At 34.1% G+C, this 21,208-nt stretch overlaps 1 protein-coding gene across 2 annotated transcripts in view; it reads left to right on the plus strand.

The window, feature by feature from the left end:
- LOC121375413 (syntenin-1-like) overlaps positions 1-13,870 on the plus strand; it is a 47,019-nt gene extending 33,149 nt beyond the window's left edge. For both annotated transcript variants that reach the window (XM_041502852.1, XM_041502851.1), the window contains exons 2-8: positions 221-312; positions 1,961-2,137; positions 3,046-3,210; positions 6,235-6,410; positions 6,736-6,907; positions 7,944-8,035; positions 10,505-13,870. In XM_041502852.1, the coding sequence (XP_041358786.1) occupies positions 259-312; positions 1,961-2,137; positions 3,046-3,210; positions 6,235-6,410; positions 6,736-6,907; positions 7,944-8,035; positions 10,505-10,559 (891 nt within the window). In that variant the 5' untranslated portion in view covers positions 221-258 and the 3' untranslated portion in view covers positions 10,560-13,870. The remainder of the gene's footprint in view (positions 1-220; positions 313-1,960; positions 2,138-3,045; positions 3,211-6,234; positions 6,411-6,735; positions 6,908-7,943; positions 8,036-10,504) is intronic.
- Positions 13,871-21,208: the final 7,338 nt, after the last annotated feature.

A 21,208-nucleotide genomic window follows, 5' to 3' on the forward strand; every position in this document is an offset into this window, starting at 1 on the left:
AAGATCAATTTAATATTTAAGTTATGCTACAAAATGAGTTTCAGTGATGATATGAAATGACTATAATATGAAAAAACCCATGGTAAGAATTGACTAGCAACCATGTAGAGGATGAAATACTTTTTATCTTGGAAATAAAACCCATTGTTATTACAGAATGTAATTTTTTAACAATATCTAAAAAAATAATCTTTTATTGTCCATTTGTTTTGTTTTTTAGTACATAGAAGAGACGACTGTTGTGCGATATCTGTAACAATGTCTAACATTTACCCATCGCTGGAGGATATGAAAGTGGGCCAGTTGCAGAAGGTATATTATACAGATCAGTTACCAGTCGGTTTCATGTTTATCATTATTCAGTTCAATAAATGTTCATGCTTGTATATCCAATTAACATTAAAGCATAGATATGTTCAGGACAGGAGTTAGTGATCAGCATAAAGCAGGGTTAATTAAGCTGCCACTCGCCAAATGTGAATTAAAGTTTAATTTGGTAAAATATTTCATTACTAATTGACAAAAAAGCTCATTTAAAAATTGTCTGTCATTTATAAATGTACTACCAGTTTTGCTGTTTAGTGAAATGAAATTTGGTGACAGATTGTCTTAGCAAATTCGCTAAATTGCTACTATTTTATGAGCTTAACCCTGCATGTATGTATATAGAGAGAGAGAGAGTGAGAAGAGAGCGAGAGACATAGAGAGGATTCGTTATGAGTTTTTTAATATGGAAAATATCAACCGAGTCTACGTTATAGTCTGCCAAGACAAATGCCGATTATCTAGACAAGCTTGATATTTTACCTATTAAAAACATGAGTAGCGAATTCTGTTTATCCTATAACACTTCTAAAATAACATTTTCATTCCATATTTAGTCAATCACAGTACTAAAGTCACCTCTATTGGTAATATGAAAAAAGTGTGTGCGCGTATTAATTTTGCGCCGTTCGCGTCCAACTTTAAATCGCAAAATTTATACACATGCATTTTTCCAGGTTAGAGTGTGCTTAGGTGGTGTCTGATTTTTTATAAATTAGTAAACCATGAAGGGAAAAAAAAAACCCACAGTCATAATAATTATCATACCATTTATTAATGTAACAGACATGTTAAAAAATACTAAATACTAGTAAGTAGCACTAAATTCTTCCATTTCGTCCAACTCACAATAAGCTTACTTAAGTTTTTTTTCCTCTCTCTACTATTTACTAATGAGTGCCAGTCCAATCAGTGGCTACCACACGTACCGGTATATATAGGTAATTGTTAACAACTAAAGCCATGAGCTGTGTTTCTGTTACACGTGTACATGCCAGGTGGGTAAACCCCTTCACTCAGTACCAGAGACAATTGTTTGTTGTCGAATAACAGGATACACCAATATTCTGGACATTATAAATTCATAACAACCATACTGAAAGTGAGGTGTGTTTATCCATGCCGATATAGGCAATATTGGCCTTTTGGTTTTTTACATTTGCCAATGGTCATTTGCGAAATTTAAACGTTGCGAACATGTGCTAAGGTGCGTATTCGTGAAAAAAACATGTCACAATATTAATCCAGTTTACAGTAGTTTGACGTCACCCATTTTAACTAAATCTTATGAAAATGTTACTGATGATATATATATATATATATATATATATATATATATATATATATATATATATATACCGAAGTCCACCAATCTTTTTCACTCTGGGCTCGAACTAATACTGGAGTGTGAACCCAGCATAATTGCTGTGTGTCTAGGGCAGGTTTTTTCTCATAAATTATCTATTAAGTTTACATAACATAATGCTCAAATAAAAAAATAAAAAAAGATTGCCTGTAAGTAGTTGGCTGGAATAACATTTTCTGACATAATTGTCTTTTAGAAGTACGTTACATCATTGTGCTTTTGTTATTAGTTTTGTTCATTTGAAAGTTAATTCATTTGGTTACCATTCAGGCTCAGGTGCAACATGAACACCAGCTACAGGGACCTCCAGCTGGTTCATACCCACCTCAGGGGCAGGAACAGCAACCCAGCCATTCTCTGTACCCTTCACTCGAAGACTATATGGGTCTGTCTCTGACACAACAGTTTGTTGACCAGAATATGCCAGTTGTTGCAGCTCACCCACAAGTAAGCAAAAGGCCTGCTTTCCATTAATGCGATTTCGTGTGCCTTTTGGCACGTGAGTTTTTTAATACAATGCATTTACATAGGACCTTTTCCATTTACGTGATGCCACTCGCAGGCATTCAGCGCGCTGACAAAAAGTTGATCCGCATGCAGTAACGTCATAACGTGAAGTATTTACTTTTGGCTTAAAAATACACTTCATGGACATCGATTTTTGTACAGTAATCTGTTTGTGAAAACAGAGGTACGGAAAAGCATATTTCCGCGTGCAGAAATGCACAATATAAATCTTGCTTGGAATCACAGTAATGGAAAGCGAATCTAAGATACAGAAGCAGTGATGTACATGTATGTCACAAGTATTTACGTTTCCTGCTCCATTCAGATTGTCTACTAGAATTTAAAGTTCATATGTTTTTATGTTTTATTTTACCAAATATGCCATAGAGTTTATGTGGGAACTTTTAGGTGTAACATACTCTTTAACCTTTAGACTACTGGATTAATTTTTAACAAAAAACACGTTGAGTGGGTACAAGTTTATAATTTTTACTCACATATATTCACTTAAATGTTTTATAAATACATGAAATAAAGTTCATATATGAATCGGTAAGTATTATTTTCGTGTCCTTTTTTTTAAATTTTTATTATTTAAGATCGGCTAATGGTGAAAATCTTTTTTCTTTAATTATATTTCCGTTTCCGGTGAGTGTCGTGTGCAAAACAGCGGGAAATATGAATTGGGGAATGCACTGTATACAGTGTACAGTATATCGACTGACGTCGGGCGAGATATCTCGCCTTCAGTACTCAGAAGGCTAAAGTTGATGTATGCCAGTATTTTTTAATCTGAACCTGTGTTTGTCTTAATTTTTGAAACATTAAAAAACCAATTTCTTCCTTAGTCAATGCAAGTATCCACACGACAAACCAGTTTAATGCAAGTGGCACCAGTGACAGGCTTCAACAAAGGCCTTATCCGGGCTGAAATCAAGCATGGGGTACGGGAGGTGGTGCTGTGTAAGGACCAGGATAACAAAATTGGTGTTCGAATGAGGCATGTCAACAATGTAAGTATGGCTACATAAACAATGTTACTATACTCTATACTGCCAACTATTTAAAATTATAAACAGATTTGGGTTGTGGTGTCTCGCTTATTGTACATTTCTTAATTAATACAGAACAACCCTCCCCCAAAAACCTCCCATATTTTATTAAGAATCTTATCTTTTGTATATGTAATATTTAGATTCTTCCTTCTTTCTTTACAAAAAAATAAAAATAAATAAATTAAATCATTGTGCCAAGATCAGTTTTTACTTAGCAAGTTTTATCTGACAAAAAAGAGAGAGAAAAAATGCATCTACCTTCTATTACTAGTAGATAACGGAAAAACCTTTTTTAAAAGTAGCGGGTCATACGCTGCAAAATACTGTAGTTCAGCAGGCTATCTGACACAATTGTTCAGTATCTTCATAATTTAAAAATCAAATATTTCCATAACTTATATAACAGTGTAGTTCACATACAAATTTTATTTTCAGTTTCGCTTAATGTATAAGCCACTTATAGTATGATGTTTTATTATGTTTAGAACTATTGGAACTGATGATTTTCAGCTATCTGGACTGTCTGTACAGGACAGTGGGTTAGTTGTTAGTTGGTTTGTGGTTAGTGAGAGAGAAGAGGGTGTAGTGGCCTTACACCTACCCATTGAGCCCTTAAGAACTCGCTCTGGGTTGGAGCCAGTACTAGGCTGTGAACCCTGTGCCTACCAGCCTAGAGTCCGATGGCTACGTGGTTCTATCACAAGCTACATTGACGGACGTATAGTAGTTTACAGGAAATGTCACCTATTGTTGACACTGTTTTGGTGTTTTCAAGTAAAAGCCAAACAACACATAAAATACCCAAAACTGAAATACAACTGTTTTAGAAATAGAGTCCCCGAGTAACTGGGGCACGCAAGACATCATGTGACACTTCCGGGGTTTTTTCACTTTATTTGTTAGACACTAATACACTTGTTCTGCTACTCATAGCCTGTTATTTAGTTAATTGTCCATTGCAGTCATAGGATTTGTGTGAATAGCAGTCACTGGCAAGGTTCATTTAATTTGTCTGAAAATGGTCAAATTAATGTTTTGACCTGTGCTGTGAGGACTTGTCGTTGATTAAAAAATCAACCCAGTACCAGGGTATGACAGTTTTTTAAAAAGTCACTAGCCACAGGGCTAGTGGGTTTGTAAATTCCACTAGCCCACCAAAACAAAGCACTAGCCCAAATTTCTGATCAATTACAACACACTTTATATCAGGCTGAAAAAAATGTTTCAAGGAATATTGACATTCAATCGTGTGGACAGAAAGAATATTTCTAAATGCTGTAGAATATGTTAAATTATTTACTTTTTTTATAAAAAAAATACCAGCCTTTTTGGTCTTAAGAAATACGGTACTGTTTTATGTTTTCGTATTTTTATATTGATTTTATAAGTATGACTTAAATTATTAAAGCGCAAGTCACTAAAACCAGTTGAGAAATGGGTAGCAAATTCAAAGAAATTGTCATCTTAAAACAAAGCAATCTCCTGCCCCAATGTGTTTTTGTGACCTTTGTCACATTCACAAAACTGCGTATGCGTATTCAGTACTGCTAGTTTTACATGGACTGCATGTGTGAAAATGCAGATTTTTCATAGGATGACTATGAATGAGAACAATAAATTGTACCAATACGCTTTATTTGAAACTATGTAGTGCTGGTACAGTACATTTAACACCACCAACTGAATATCAAAAGTTATCTATTACACCCAGCCAGCAGAACATGCAGTATTTATACAAATTGCAGTTAAACGTACACTGAATAAAATTAATTTACACATTTGTAAGACTGTGAGGTGACATCTCAAATGTAAGCCGGACATAAATATTTTTTAATCATTTAAACAACTGACAAAAATGAAAAAGTTAGTTTGTTTTGTTTAACGACACCACTAGAGCACATTGCTTTATTAATTATTGTGGAATATTTGTAATAACGTGAAGTCAGCATTCTTAATCTAGGTATTTCACAGCACTGAAATCAACAACAGCAACAACATGGCACAAAGTATGAAATTGTTGGTGTGGGGAATATTTGTAATAATGTGAAGTCAGCATTCTTAATCTAGGTATTTCACAGCACTGAAATATTTGTAATAACGTGAAGTCAGCATTCTTAATCTAGGTATTTCACAGCACTGATATCGACAACAGCAACAACATGGCACAAAGTATGAAATTGTTAGGGTGGGGAATATTTGTAATAATGTGAAATCAGCATTCTTAATCTAGGTATTTCACAGCACTGAAATTGACAACAGCAACAACATGGCACAAATTATGAAATTGTTGGGGTGGGGAATTGATGTGTTACTTTATAATAATAATAATAGTAATAATAATAATTTAAACCAACATAAAGACTGCTAGTTTAAAGAAATAATTAGATTTATTTGGAAAAAGTATTAGGTCTTAAATTGTTATTTGGGAAGAAAAGAAAGTAAAATGAACACTCTCCATAAACATGCAGGGGGCTGAAAAATAAAGGAATATATTAATTACCCCTACCCCCATTGCTGTCTTTGATTTTGATCAGGGAATACAGTTTTGTCATTCAGATTTATTTCAGTTTATACATAATTAGCTGAAAAAGATGCATTTTCATTTTCATACATAAATTTTGGCTAAAACATTTTCATTATGGCTAATAAAAATCCCATTTGGCAAATTTTTCGGCTACAGGTATTTTTTGATCCATGGTGAGCCCTGTTTCTCATTATCTGTATGGTTCGTAACCATATGTCTGATGCTATAAAATTAAAAATCTGTTGAGTGCATCATAAAAATTCCTTCCTTTCCATTTGCAAATAACATCTGCTTTACATTTAAAGTGAAACCACTTTCAAAGTGAAACATACATACCTCAATGTTTGTGGAATGCAACAGAGATGTCAGTTTGATTTGTTTTTTCATAATGCTCAGTTTTTATATTGCAATGTTAACCGATATTGCAGTGATAATTATTAAAATGTTTTTATTTGAAGGGTTTATTTATTTGTCTGGTACAAACCAACTCTCCGGCTGCACTGGCAGGTCTCCGGTTTGGTGACCAGATTCTACAAATCAATGGTGAGAATGTTGCAGGCTGGAATACCGATAAGGCCCACAAAGTGCTGAAAGCTGCTAACCCAGAGAGAATCACAATGGCTCTTCGAGAAAGGTGAGATAAAAATCATTTGATATTATTTTGATGATATTCTCTATAATTTAGAATATAATATCCATCTGCCTTGTACTTGTAATTCATCATATATATAATTCATGCATATCAATAACAACAATTATATGTAGATTTGACACCTTTAATCTCATTATGATGTGATCGATATATTAAATGTATGTAGTCTTTTAAAAAAATAGTGGATGGTACTTCTGGTTGAAACTACAGTCTCTTGCTTAGAATATTGAGTTCTGTACATTTGACGTGTTTTTGGTTGTCCTAATGTTTATTGTTTATTGTTTATTTTGTAATGTCTAATTTTCAGACCATTTGAGAGAACAATCACATTGCAGAAGGACAGCCATGGCTATGTTGGTTTTGTCTACAAAGATGGCCGCATCAAATCAATTGTGAAAGATTCATCAGCAGCAAGAAATGGCATGCTCACAGACCACATCATCACAGAAATAAATGGACAGAACTGTGTGGGAATAAAGGTTTGTCTGATATAGTTCTTGACACTTGATTGGCTTCCCACAGTACTAAGTGCAAGCTGATGCAACACTGACTTGTGTCAAACAGGTCTTTTGTTTACAGTACGTGTACATTAACTCCCAGTATTTATAATAGACTTAAAAAGCACAATTAACCTTCTGGATACTGTTGATAAGATGTCTCGCCTGACGTCATGCAAGTCGACACACTGTACACTATATATATGGTGCATTCCCCAATTCATATTTCACGCCATTTTGCAAACTGCATTCACCGGAAATAATAGAACAACAAGAAATCGATTACTTCAGAGTATGGCAGCTTTAGTTTTTCCTTTTTCAAGGGAAAATACTTGGTTTTCGGCAAGTATTTCCGCTGGAAAACAATGATGGAATGTCGCGGTCATGTTGAGGAATCGATAGCTGATTGTGACAGCTAGTTTGATAATAAATGTGATCGTTTTTACTTACAGACAATGAATCCCAACTGCGCGTAACTAAGTGCGACTTTATTGAATTTTTGAATATTTTAAAACCAGATTAACTGATCTAAATTATCATAAAAATTAGAAAACCCATGAAAGTAGTGCTTACCTTTTCCCATATGAACATTATTTTATGTATATATAAAAATTTAAGTAAACATATGTGAATAAAAGTTATAAACTTTACTCACTCAATGTGGTTTTGTCAAAAATTAATCCAGTAGTCAGATTAAGCCATAACCAAAAGCGTTCTTAGAATTAATTGTTATGTTACTACTTTAATGAGATACTACATGTAGAAACGTCATAACATACTTGTTTGAAGATTAGAAAGAACCACTACACATTCTGTTCACTTATGTTCTCTGACAAGGTGAGAAAAAAAAATGTATGCAAACTTGTATATGTCGTGTTCCAAAACACAGATTTAGCAAATTTAATGGTTTGTTTTTGTCAGTCGAGAGCATACAGAACACAAAACTGGTCCAATAAAAAATGATTAATTATATTATTTTATACCTATTTTTCTATTAAAAATAATTATCATTGTTTAGGACAAGGAAATGGGAGAACTGTTTGATGCAGGTGGCAGAACCATAACAGTGACCATCATTCCGTGTGTGTTGTATGATCACATTGTCAAGTGGTAAGTACTTCTTTCATACATCCTTTTCAAAGGTCAGATCGTTTGGCTGACATTGTCAAGTGGTAAGTACTTCTTTCATACATCCTTCTCAAAGGTCAGATAGTTTGGCTGAAATACTTCAGAATCTTAGTAGCTGACTAAATACCCAATACACTCATCGGCTGAAACACAAACAAGGCAGTTTGTTTCACACACAAGCATTTAATACTCTAATTGTGGAAATGAATTCATGGACGATTACATTTGTTAGAAAATAACTGCTTGTAAAATTTTATTTTGAACATGATTATTTTGTGGTAAGCACTTGGAAGATCATAGTAAAATGCAGACTTGAGAAATAAGAAACATGTTTTTCCTTTCCTGTGACCAGCAGTGTGGAGTTATGTTAATCTGTAGGTTATCCATGGGTTGATCTCTTCCCTGCCATTGACTACAGGGCATCTTGGCAGACATTGCAACAACTGGCCATTGGGATGTTTGTGAACTTTGATAAGGACACAGGGTGAAACACATCCAGCCCTGCGTCCAGCTGTTTTAATAGTTTTAAAGTCAATGTTCTCAGCAGTTTATATTTTTTGTAAGACAAAGACCTTGCAGGCAGTACTAAAGCAAATAACTTCCAGCTGGGTCAAAGTCCGCGGTGCACCCATCTTTTGATAGAGCAATTGATACCACAAGTCCTGTGATTGGTGATGAATCTGAGTGTGTTTGTTATAAACAAATTTAGTTTCATCTGGGCAAAAAATGTATGCAATTTTATTTTATCTAGTACCACTGTGTCAAGTAACCTTGTGATTGAACATGTATGGGGTACCGTACCTATAAAAAAAGTAATAAAATTTTGTGCGGAACTAGGGTGATCATAGCCGCTACCCATTATCTCTGAAAGGAGCAGCTTCACCCCAAATTGTTTCCGATTCACTTTAAGGGTGAGGGGTGATAGTACTTATATTCATGGTGTCTATGTCGATTGATACACTGTAGGTGTGTGTTTTAGCAACATATATTACTATTGTCGTCTATGTGATTTGATTTGGTGGTATATACTCTATAGCACATATTTAGTGCTTAATAAAAAATATTATGATTTTGTCATTTAATTTAATTAAACTATACACTATACACTGTACATGGCTCTGAATGGAGTTTGAATCGAAGTTAGCACTGATAAAAAGTTACTTTTGGCCTGTAATTCACACGCAGGAGTACTTTTGAAAGGAGTAGCTTATGTGGCAGCAGCAGCCCAGCAGGTCTTCCTCTCTCTCCCTCCCTCCCCCTCTAATCTGTCTAAATAAACATGTTAGACATCAAATTGTCGCATCAAATGTGCTGATGTGTCATTAAACAAAACAAACTTCTTTTTTAATTACAGATGCATAAGTAATTGCAATCAATACATTTGTTTTATACATGTATAATGCATGTATAATTATCTAGTTAACATTAGGGTTAGAATCATATCACCCTTCTACTTTCTAATCACTCAAACTAATGAACATAGTCCATGCTACAACTGGTCTGGGCTAGAACTAAAGTTTGTTGTAAATCTGGAAATTTACGCATGTCCTAGGTCAGGAGTAAAATTACAAGTGGTTTGTGTTACACAACTAACTTTTTATTATGTCTTTCCGACTACTGTAAGTTTAGTAGACCCTCCCGACTGTTTCGAGTTACAGGCACATCCATCCTGGGTACAAGTTCTGGTTTTTACACCACATCTCCTGTCCGGGAAAGAAGGAGGGTTTCTTAGGGGTTTTATTGAAGAGATATCTTTAATTTGGAATAAATTAGTAAATTAAAAATATATTAATAATAATTTTATGCCAAAATATGGGGGAGGGGAACTATTTAAATTAGTTGCAAAGTACAGCCCCAAAATAAGTAATAGTTAACATATTGACCTTGACAAGAAATGAATGAGGCTATAGTGGGGTTGGGTGTTCTTCTTAACTGAGATAGGAAGAACACTAATCCTGATCAGTCACCAGCAGCTGCACATGATTTGTATTGTTCATGCTTTTTAGTTGACGTGCCCATACATGTAAGTTCTTTTTCTTTGGTGATACCATTCATACCACTCTGGCATTAGCTGGTCTCAACAGCCTGTTGACTGCAAGGCTTGGCAAGTTAAATTGTAAACCATAGTTTTTAACTTTGAGATTTATAGATATAGCAAGGCCTATTGATAAAGTTCAGGTTGAATCTATAGCACTAGTTTTTCCATAATTTTGTACACACAACCACTTACACATGTGGGTTTTTACTATGAAACACCACGACTGACCACCAAAGCAAAAGTTTGCTGATCCATATATAAATAATTATAGTGTCAATCTGTGTTGTACATGTATATTGTATTGATGATTTTGATTTAACTATAGGAATAAAACTACTAATGAATGTTGTTGTTTTGACTTTGCTAGCTTACGGTATGTACATTGAAATATATTGACCTTTTTTTGTTTTCAGCATGGGAGGAAGCATTATCAAGAACATGATGGATCACTCGATTCCTGATGTATAAAGAAACATGTGCCATGATGTGGACCTGTTGGAAAGGCCCATCCCATAATAAACTGTTCATTAGCTTTCCATAAATTTTTACTAAATTATTCCACGTGAACAATGTTTAATTTTTTGCATTCTTATTGGGATAAAAACATAAGTAGACAAATGTTAGAAATAATTTTGGAAATGCATCATTATCGGTTTGCATCAACTGATCAATTTTATAATTATGCAGTTCCAATAAACTTAGCAGGATTTGCTTAGAAAGACTATTATGCATCTATTATATTAACTGGGACAGAGTCAAGAAGTTTACCCAATTATGCATGAAACCACAACACATTTCACATCAAGATTATATCAATAACGTTTACACAAACAATATTATAAACATATTCAAGGACAAACAAATTTATAAAAAAATATACTTTGTTAAATTATGCTGCTAACATTAATTTAAAAAAATTGATGGCAAGTATTTTTCCCAAAAGAACCATGTGCAAATTTTTTGCATGAAGATCTATGCGGAGTTGTACAGTGTGACACAATCAATCGCCTGATCAGAGGTCAAGACCTCTCAAAAAGCATATTCCCAATGTGAAGAGACGAAAAATATCTCATGGGTATCTCTTCCACTGCAGCATAATAAAACAAAAATCCTTGCTACTAATGAAAACATATAGTAGGGTCCTCTAAGACTGTCAGAATCACTATATGTTTGACATCCAGTAGCCAATGATAATAAATCGATGTGCTCTACTGGTGGTGTTAAGCAAAACTAATTTTTTAATTATAAACTTTATAGTTAACAATCACATAGCTAGAATCCAACAGAACGCCATCAATTTTTCAGTGACATTTAGCCAAATTGTTTCAAGAAAATACCCAAAACAATGGCCTACATAATGTATAAAATACATAGGACGAGTATTTTTCCAATCGAGCAGATATATGTACGAATTACAGGAAAAAATTAGATGTACTTTTGTATGACCTTTGTTTATTTCCTGTTCATACATGTACTTTCATCGGTGAAAAAATATGATCAATCCATAATTATTAGATTTTGTTTGAATTGTAAATTTCTTCACATTTACATATTTTACCATTGATGCTAACAATACATTATCTGGTGGACAGAATTGCACATAATAAAAATCTGTGATTTTTCGAATGTTCTAAACCCCTTTCATTCCTCATTTAATACCAAGTTTTTGTAAAACAAATTATGATGTGTTGGACTTCTTAAATGACATTTTTGTTTTAATTTTTGCTTATTTGTTTCTCACTTATGCCTACTATTGTATTAACAAAATTTAGGCAGTGTTAAATTTTGTAAATGTTTGTTAATAAATGTACATAACATGTATATGTGAAGTCTTTTCATTGCTGATATGTATCAAATTATAAAGATAGTTACGTTTTCCCATTAATTTTGATTAGTAGTTTTATTTTATACTTTTTTTTTTTTTTTTAAATCATAAACATTTAAAATAAAAATGTTCATTGATATATATATTTGATAAACATGTATGCATTATCAGAATGTAATTCATATTAAACTTTAGATTACTGGATTAATCCATTATGCTACACATGATTATAAAGAATAACAGTTGGATAAAATAGCATATACTGGTGGTGGTTGGTATGTTTTAACACATTTTGTTATTAATAGTAATAATACTATTTTATATCGGATTCTGTAATTTGAACTAATCACTATTCACATTCAAAAATGTGTATGTATAATTTTCAGTAGCTGTTAAAAATATCCAATGTAGTTCTTCCAAATGATAGATTTGCAATTGCATAAAAATGTAACATTTAATGGAACACACTTTAGCTGGGAATTATGTCTCTTTTTATCACCTCAATGGTGAAATTGTCAAATTTAAGTATTAACTTATATCAAAGTTTGACCACAAAGACAAGATTTAGATTTTTTCATTAGTTGTGTAGAATAATGCAGAACTCTGTAATGGTCACTAATATCTCCAGTTGACTATCCAATCTTTATCACGATTTAAAGAAATATTTGTGTAATTATATCTGCCTTTGTGACCCATTTACTGTTGTGCCTCAAATGGCATAAAATGGTCAAGAACTACTAGTATACAACACCTGGGTGGGACGTAACCCAGTGGTAAAGCGCTCACCTAATGAGTGGTTCATCTAGGATCGATCCCTGTCAGTGGAATCATTGGGCTATTTCTCATTCCAGCCAGTGCACCACGACTGGTATATCAAAGGCTGTAGCATGTGCTATTCTGTGAGATGGTGCATATAAAAGATAAAATTGGTTTTCCTATTTTTGGATATACAACATAGTAAAGTTGACCCACACAATTTCAGATAACAATGACCTATGTAAAGATTACCACTGAATGTAACACCATGAACATGTATTAAGCTATATATAAAATTGCATTTTGTGTTTCTGTTCTACGCTAAATCCCAGCAATTCAAAGTACGGTAAGCAAGAGCAACTGGCCCCCAGAAAATTTTGATTTTCTTTTTTCTTTTATCCATGACCCTATGATACTTGGGACTCCCATTTTGTTTTATCCCCAGCCAGTTGTTTTAGCCTAGATAGTCCTAATGAGAAACAAAATGTTTTTATCTGTTGAATATGCCATAGATGTTTATTGTCATGTTGTAATATTATAATAATTGGTTTATTTGAATTATTTGGAATATCTCAGTATTGCACTACGTATAAACAAAATTAAATTCATTATACAACAATTTAACCACTAAAATGTTAATGTCTTATTTTTAATCATCTCGCTATGTATATTGGTAAACATATTTAATTAGTTTTATATTAAGTAATACAAAGGCAATTACTTGCAAAAAGATAGTTTTTAGACTGTGAATTATATGTATTTTAATTAAATGTATTAGGCCTGCTTTTCACTAACACGATTCGGACCCAAAAATTTACTTTTCCCTATCTGCATTTTCTCAAGCAGATTACTGTAAAAAGAATTTACGTTGGAGTGTACTTTAAGCTGAAAGTAAATGCTTCATGTTGTGTCGCCACACTGAAAAACGTGTGCAGAAAAATTGCTTACCAATCAATTGCCTCCCCCCCCCCCAAATGATGAATGCCCGGATGCAGAATCGCATCTATGTAAAAGGTAGTATGAAAATATACTGTATCGATAAACTTGCACATGAAATAATGTTAATGGAAAGCAGGCCTAACATTTGAGAATGAAATGTATTGTTGTTAAAATCAATCACAATAGATTATTGTGCACATTTACTGTATTGTTTGTTTGTATATTTTATTAATATTGAATGATAAATATTAGGCTTTTAGAGATGGTTTTTGTTGTTTCTTTTTAAGAGAAAATCTGCTCTTTTATCTTACTTATTTATCCTCTTAGTGCCTTGTGGCACATAAGGTCCACACAAGATCTCTCCAAACTACTCTGTCTTGGGCTTTCTTTGCTCCCGTACCCCATGTCAGACGCCATGTGGTTTTCTGGAAGGCTGTTGTTCATTCTGCAGACGTGTCCAAACCATTTCCACCTTCTCTTCTTTAGAGTTAGACGCTTTCTTGTTTCGTTTGTTTGGTGTTGGAGATAATGTCAGGCTAGTACACTTTCAGAATCTTCCTTAGGCAGATGTTGTGGTAGCTGGAAAGTATGTTGGTGTCTTGTTGAGTCATGCGCCAACACTCTGATCCAGAGAGGACATTACTCTGATTAGATTTTGAGTTTTGTTCTTTGTGAGTACACTGATGATGATGATGATGATGATGATAACTAGTTTAACGTGCCCATATACCACTAGGGTTTCGAACACGCCCATCCGAGTCCGACCTCCGATAAGATCGGTGGCCTGACTCGGGATGGGGGGGGATGGGGGGGGGTTGAAAATGGGCAGAATTTTGAAAATAGCAATTAGTAAAAACGTTAATAGAATAAATAAAAAAAATAAAAAGGTTACAAGCCAAAAATAAAAAGAATTGACTGCTCAGTCGAATATTTATATAATTTGGAGCATTTTAGAAGGACAGTCCAAAATTAAATAAGAGAAAGAAATAATATTTTTTAAAAAGTAAGTAATTTCGACATAAAATTTTGAACGCAGATCTAAAAGTCCGATCGATATGTCCACGCGAGTGGCTTCGTTAAGGCAGTTTGGGTGCACAGCTTAAAGGGACGAGATGGGACGAGATGATTTATAGATCCTGGGGATAAATGATCCTATATGGAAACCCCAGTGTTCTAATTTACTTATAATTAATTAACCCTATTATTAAAGCCCTTCAGATCCTGAACCTCGTCTTTCTTATTTATATTAATACATATTTACTATATTCATATTTGAGGGTGAAGGTAGAGAATCTGCTTTATCTGTACCATACGATGGTAAATTACTCCCCCTCCCCCCCCCCCCCCCCCCCTTACATTGGGGAGACATTCATTATTATATTGTCTATCTACCATCGGCCACATGAAGTCAAGATGTAGGCTTTTTTGTCAGTCACAAATTCCTTCTCTTTTTTTTTTTTTGGTCTTGTTCTTGAGTTACCAGTTTAATCATGATGATGTGATAATACAGTCAAACGTCGGCATCTCGATCTCAGTAACCTCGAGTACCCAACATATCTCGAGGTCCATTGCCGGTCCCGGCATTTTCCCTATGTAATGTTACCAAATCGAGCACCATTATCTCGAGCACGCTAACCTAGAGTACCAGGTTTATGTCGAGCACATTTTGGTGTCCCTAGGTACACTTTGTTGGTTTTGTCCTCCAAGTATAACAAAAATTACCTGCTTCGACTATCGCTTTTATTTGCCAGTTTGCAAACACATTTGGAATAATTTGTATCATCAACTATTATGTTTATCTCGAGCCATGTGGTTCGGTCCCTTCAACATCGAGATACCGAAGTCTGACTGTATATACAAGTCAGCTTTTGCTAGATGTTTGGAAAACATGTCATGTAAAGCATCTGCATTTATTATATTCAATGGATCTATTTATTTTATAGTCCAAACATCCAAATTGCATAGTCTTGTTGATTATGTTGCACAAATTTAAAGATGTGCACAAATTGTTCGTTGTGACATAAATTTGGTATAGCCCTAGTAAAAGTTGACTAGTGTATTTCATGATGGAGCACTGATGATATTTTAAAGGAATGCTTAACTCAAATATGAGCCTGATGTGTTGGAAATATGCATATTCTGTCCACCAACAAAAAGTTTAAAAAATGAAAAACACATAATTTTAAAATTAATTTAAAAATCCCAAGATTTTTGCTACTAACTGGGGGCAGCCTGCTTGCATCCTTTTTTGTAGCCATGCCCACAACAGCTGGACGGGAAGTGATGTCAGCTCCTACTACAGTGTAGTAAACACGATACAAAGAAACCTAAAACCTATGACCTGACCCGATACAAAGAAGCCACTAAACAAAGATGGATTATGACGGTGAGCACAAACTGGATAGCGAAGAGACTGAACAGGCAGGATTTAAGTTCGTGTTAACAATACAGTAGGTGGTCACATTTTACAGTGTAGGCAATTCTACAATCAGGTATTTTATTTCTACATGCATATATCATCCCTGTCATGGTTCATACAGCTACTCACCACTAAAATTCAAGGCCTTTTTAAAGCTTTTGCAAGTCAGCAAAAACCTTTTTCAAGGCTCCTTACATATCCATATTCGGATAACCACTTTTCCAAATTATTTACAAGTAATACCTATTTTTAAAACAGGAAAAACTGGCTTCTGTTGCCTCCATTTGAATACATGCTTTCGGCATATATCAAATAATAATAATAATGTTATTAACATATATAATTCACTACATATGATTATGTACTAAATTCAAGGGCTTTTCAAGGCCAAACTACAATATTCAAGGCCTTTTCATGGCTATTTTCAGTTTCAAGACCTTTTCAAGACTGCTCCTCAAATTCAAGGCCTTTTCAAGCCTGTGCGAACCTTGCCTGTACAGACTATTAAATGACAGTATGCACAACATGATACAACTAAAAGCAGATCTTTTAAAATGATACATGATGTAGATGAAGTTATATTTACTTGCTAACATGATATATATAATAAAAATTCCACAATATCCAGAAACTTATTTATTTTCGATCCATACATCGTGACATCTGGGTAATTTTTAACATCAACTGAAACACATACTTGTATTTTCTATTTATTTCTCTGCATATATTTTCTGTAGTGCTTTCTATATCTGATTACCAAAACCAATAATAGTTTTAATACATGTAGAGTACCAGTATTTAGATTTGTAAGTAATATAACTTATTTTTAGCAATACAGAGAAGATACATTTTTATGAAAAGAAATATGTTTTTTATTAAAGTGGGTCCATCAATAGAGATTTCATATTCCTATTCTGCATGTGCGCGAAAAGTAATGTCCCTTGCCGAATTAGACTGTATCCAGGCAATTTACAGTTTGGGGGCATTATCGACAGTTGTCATGAGCGTCGTGAGTAGCTTCGTAGGACATGTGAATCTCTGGTGACTAACATACCTATTTCGTATCAGATGGTATAATGGCTGCGAAAAATTGTCTACTAAAGTTTACATCGGAATGGTTTAAGACCAAAAGCAGTGAAACATTAACTTTGACAAAAGTCTCTGGAGTTGCCTGTCAAGGGTTTTAACAACGTAAAATTAAAATTCATACAATAAAATGAACTTAATTGTAACGTGTTTGCTACTTTTAACAATTAGAATTATAGTTAAATATTCACACAGATTTCCAGTGATGTTTAAATCTCCACATGCATCAGTATTTAAAATGTAATAAATAATGCCTCAACAAAACCCCTACCACAAACAGACCTTTATCACAGTTATATTTTCCCCTTATCGTTTCATAAAATAAAAAAAAGAGTCATATAACTACTAATCAATGCTACATTTCTATTCACAAATTATTATTTATTTATTTATTTATTTATTTGTTTAACTTACTTTATTTATTTACTTTTCACTATCATTTATATCAGACACTTACAACTTCATTTGAAATATCTGGTATTTATGAAGTTTTAAACTTTTTTTTAAATATCTGGTTCTTACGAAGTTTAAAAAAATGTATAGAGGAATAAAAATTGTATTATGTGAGCCTCTGGCGAGCATAATACATTATGCTTATTCCTAATATATGATACGGACAATACACACCAGGGTAATAATCTCTTTGTCATATAATCTCAAACGTAAAATACAAAGTATTTTTCTAAATTGCATACATACAACTATAATTGCAGTCAGCCATCAACTGATATTCAAATGACGTATGAATATGTGATGTTGTGTCGTTTGAATGGGAATGACATCTGATATCCTTACATAAAAATAAACTAGTGCATGCACGGTTTTTGCTATTGACATGTTTTTGTTTGACAACTGTTAATTGACACGTACGTCATTTCTGGAAAGTCATCGTAGTACATTTGCTTAAATGTCAATAAACGTAGCACCATCATCTCGTTTAATTCTCATCCAATTTGCAAAGTTGTCAAATTCTGAAAGTACCCAGTATGTGATCTGAAAAACATCACATACTTTGATTACACTATTGTATTATAAGTTTATTTATCTCATTTTATTTTCTTTCTTTTTTTCTTTTATTTACTCTTCACAATCATTTATATTAGTCATATACAACTTCATTTGATATATCTGGTATTTACAAAGTTTCAAGAAGATTTATTTATTAGGTTCTAATTCTTCTTTTTCCTTCACCGTTTTAATTATTTTGGCTTAAATTCAGGCTTGGCCTGTTTACCGGTACTTTTGATTGTTCATCATAAGAGGCATAGTACTTGATATGTTTGCTTCCACCATTCAAACAAAGTACCTTATGACTGCACATAATAAATCCATAGGGTGTATACTACATGTACCAAATCAAATCCCATAGACGACAATAGTAACATATGTGAGCTAAAATTCCTACCTGCAGCGTATCAATCGACATAAACACCATGGATATAAATACTACCACACCTCACTCTTAAAGTAAATCAGAAACAAATGGGGGTCAAACTGCTCATTTCAGAAATAACAGATAGCATCTATGACTACCCTAGTTCCACACAAAATGTAAGTACTTTTTTTAAAAGGCAAAAGGCTACTTGACACTGTGGTACTAGATGAAATAAAATTGCATACATTTTTTGTCAAGATGAAACTAATTTTTTTTTACAGCCAACACTCACATTTATCACCAATCACAGGATTTGTGGTGTTAACTTCTCTGTCAACAGTTTGGTGCACTTCGAACTGGTGCACCTCGAACTCTGACCCAGTTGGAAGTTATTTGGTTTAGTACTACCCTTATAAGTTTATAATAAAGGGACGCAACCATCCTGAGTTTGTATAGCTATATTATCAAGCTGTCAGCTAGTCTAATCTCTTATATATAAAACTTACGTTTTTCAGGCTACATAATCTTGCTTCGAACATAAATATTTGTATATGCAATACAATTACATTTCTGTAAACAGAGATATTTTTGCGAAATTTTGCTGAGTTCACAGCTAGCACATGTGCAGTGGAATGTGAAATACCTCTATTGATGGAAATAATGTGGATCGAATGTTCTAAGACTGAAACAAAACAAACAAGAGTATGCATTTGTATGCAAGATATGATCCAGACAAGGATTTACTGTTATGTGCAGTAGACCGTGAAAAGTAGGTCATAGTGACCTACTAATAGTATACGACACACCGCCATCCCTAGTTGTTCCTACATGTGAGGTTTCATGGTCCTGTATGCATCTGTATGCAAGATATTATCTGGACAGGGATTTATTTTTATGTACAGTCTCAAAGTTGCATAATGACCAAAAGTATTTATTCAATTTTCTTAGGAAATGCAAAGATACCTTGAATTACATCCAAATAATTTAATTTACTATTTCTAAAAATTATTTTATTGCAATACCTAATATTGGTGACCTACAAGTTAACAAGTGACGTCAGTCTGAACTAGAATTGCTGAACAGGAATTGGATCTCCATACTGACAATGAACTGATTAGTTTAATGGATAAGCGAGTACTATATATTTTTATTTTGAACCAAGGATTCTGGAGGAATTTTTTTTATGGCTAGTGGCAACATTAGTTTTGATGTTCAGGAGTTAATTATTTAGGGGATAATATCAGTTTCGTTAACAATAAGGATTTATCATAAAATTTGGATTTGGGGACAAGATGAAGTAGTCCCTAAATCCAAAACATTTGTGATAATCCCACTAATATCTTAAAAACCTACTTATCTATTCTCCTTACTTATGACATTCAATGAAAAGCTTGGCCACCAAGAGCTATTTATTGCGTAGTCTTGGAGATTGCACATATAGCTTCCTGTACTGATATGTGGGGTCCCCTTACAGGCATGTTCCTGGCAAGTTTAGCTCAGACAAGGTGTGAATCAGACCTGAAAAGTAATTTGTGTGATAAACTGATTTATAAAACTTTTGTTTCTACTAAGTGCTGACAGTTTCAAAGTAGGAAGACAGTAGTTGATTGGTGATTAGCAGTTTTGACATCTGCAGTTGAGGGTGCTGTACTTGTATTCTTGGTTTGAATATGGAAAGGGGTCGACCAAGGAAGCGTGCTGCACCAAGCAGTGTGAACGATGACTTGATTAGGAGTAAAACTCGTAGAGCAAGTCAGAAAGAGAGATGGACTAGTACACCAGCGGATGATTCGGGAAGCAGTGTTGTGCCAGCACCTACAAGCCCTGCTCTTAATAATAATAGGAACAATTTGGGGAAACTGGACAACCCAACAAATTAAAAAAAGACTAACAGATATTGGAATAAAACCGCATTCTACAATGTCAAGAAAAGACCTTGTAAAACTGTTGGAAATCTACACAAGGCACACAGAAGACAGTGTGGAGTCTTCTTCGCACAGCGAGTCTGAGCCACCAGTCCATGTGAAGGAAGTCCAGTCTGCTAACACAGCTGCAGGGATGACTTTTGATCCACACAAGCAATTAGCAGCATTGCAGGCAAAAAAATAAGCCAACAGCTGCAACAGCCACCAGAAGCAGGAATCAGCACTGCAACATCTATTTTCCAACAAGGTTATGGGATTGCACCATGTGATTTACCACGGGTGGTATTTATTCCCAGTGCTCTCAGACAACAGATAATTGAAGAGAGATATATCAATTTAGCTGCATTATTAATTCTCCCACAAGAACAGTCAGGTACTCGTACTATGGTGGCAGGGAGACGAGTCTTGCATTGTGGGGCATGTTTTAGTACACTACATACCACAGATTTCTGTCCACGGAGAGCTGCACCAATTCCAATGAGTAGGAAATGGGGTATTTAGAGGGATCCAAGAAGCAGAGATAGAAAGGGGCATCCTTGCATTCGCCATGAAGGAAAAGAGGTGTGTAACAATTTCAATGAGGAAAGGGGATGTAACGGAGTCCCATGTCATTACGCCCATGTGTGCTGTGTGTAAGTCGCCACATTCTTGTGAAGGTCAACGTGTTAAAAGCATTATTAGTCATGCTTCCTGATAAAGGTTTTGTGAAATTTCTAGTGAATGGCTTTTCTTATGGGTTTGATACAGGCATATGGGCTGACCTAGTGTTTAGTGGAAATGTGGTAATAACCT

This window comes from Gigantopelta aegis, chromosome 6 (genome assembly GCF_016097555.1).
Source record: "Gigantopelta aegis isolate Gae_Host chromosome 6, Gae_host_genome, whole genome shotgun sequence".
Lineage (NCBI taxonomy): Eukaryota > Metazoa > Mollusca > Gastropoda > Neomphalida > Peltospiridae > Gigantopelta > Gigantopelta aegis.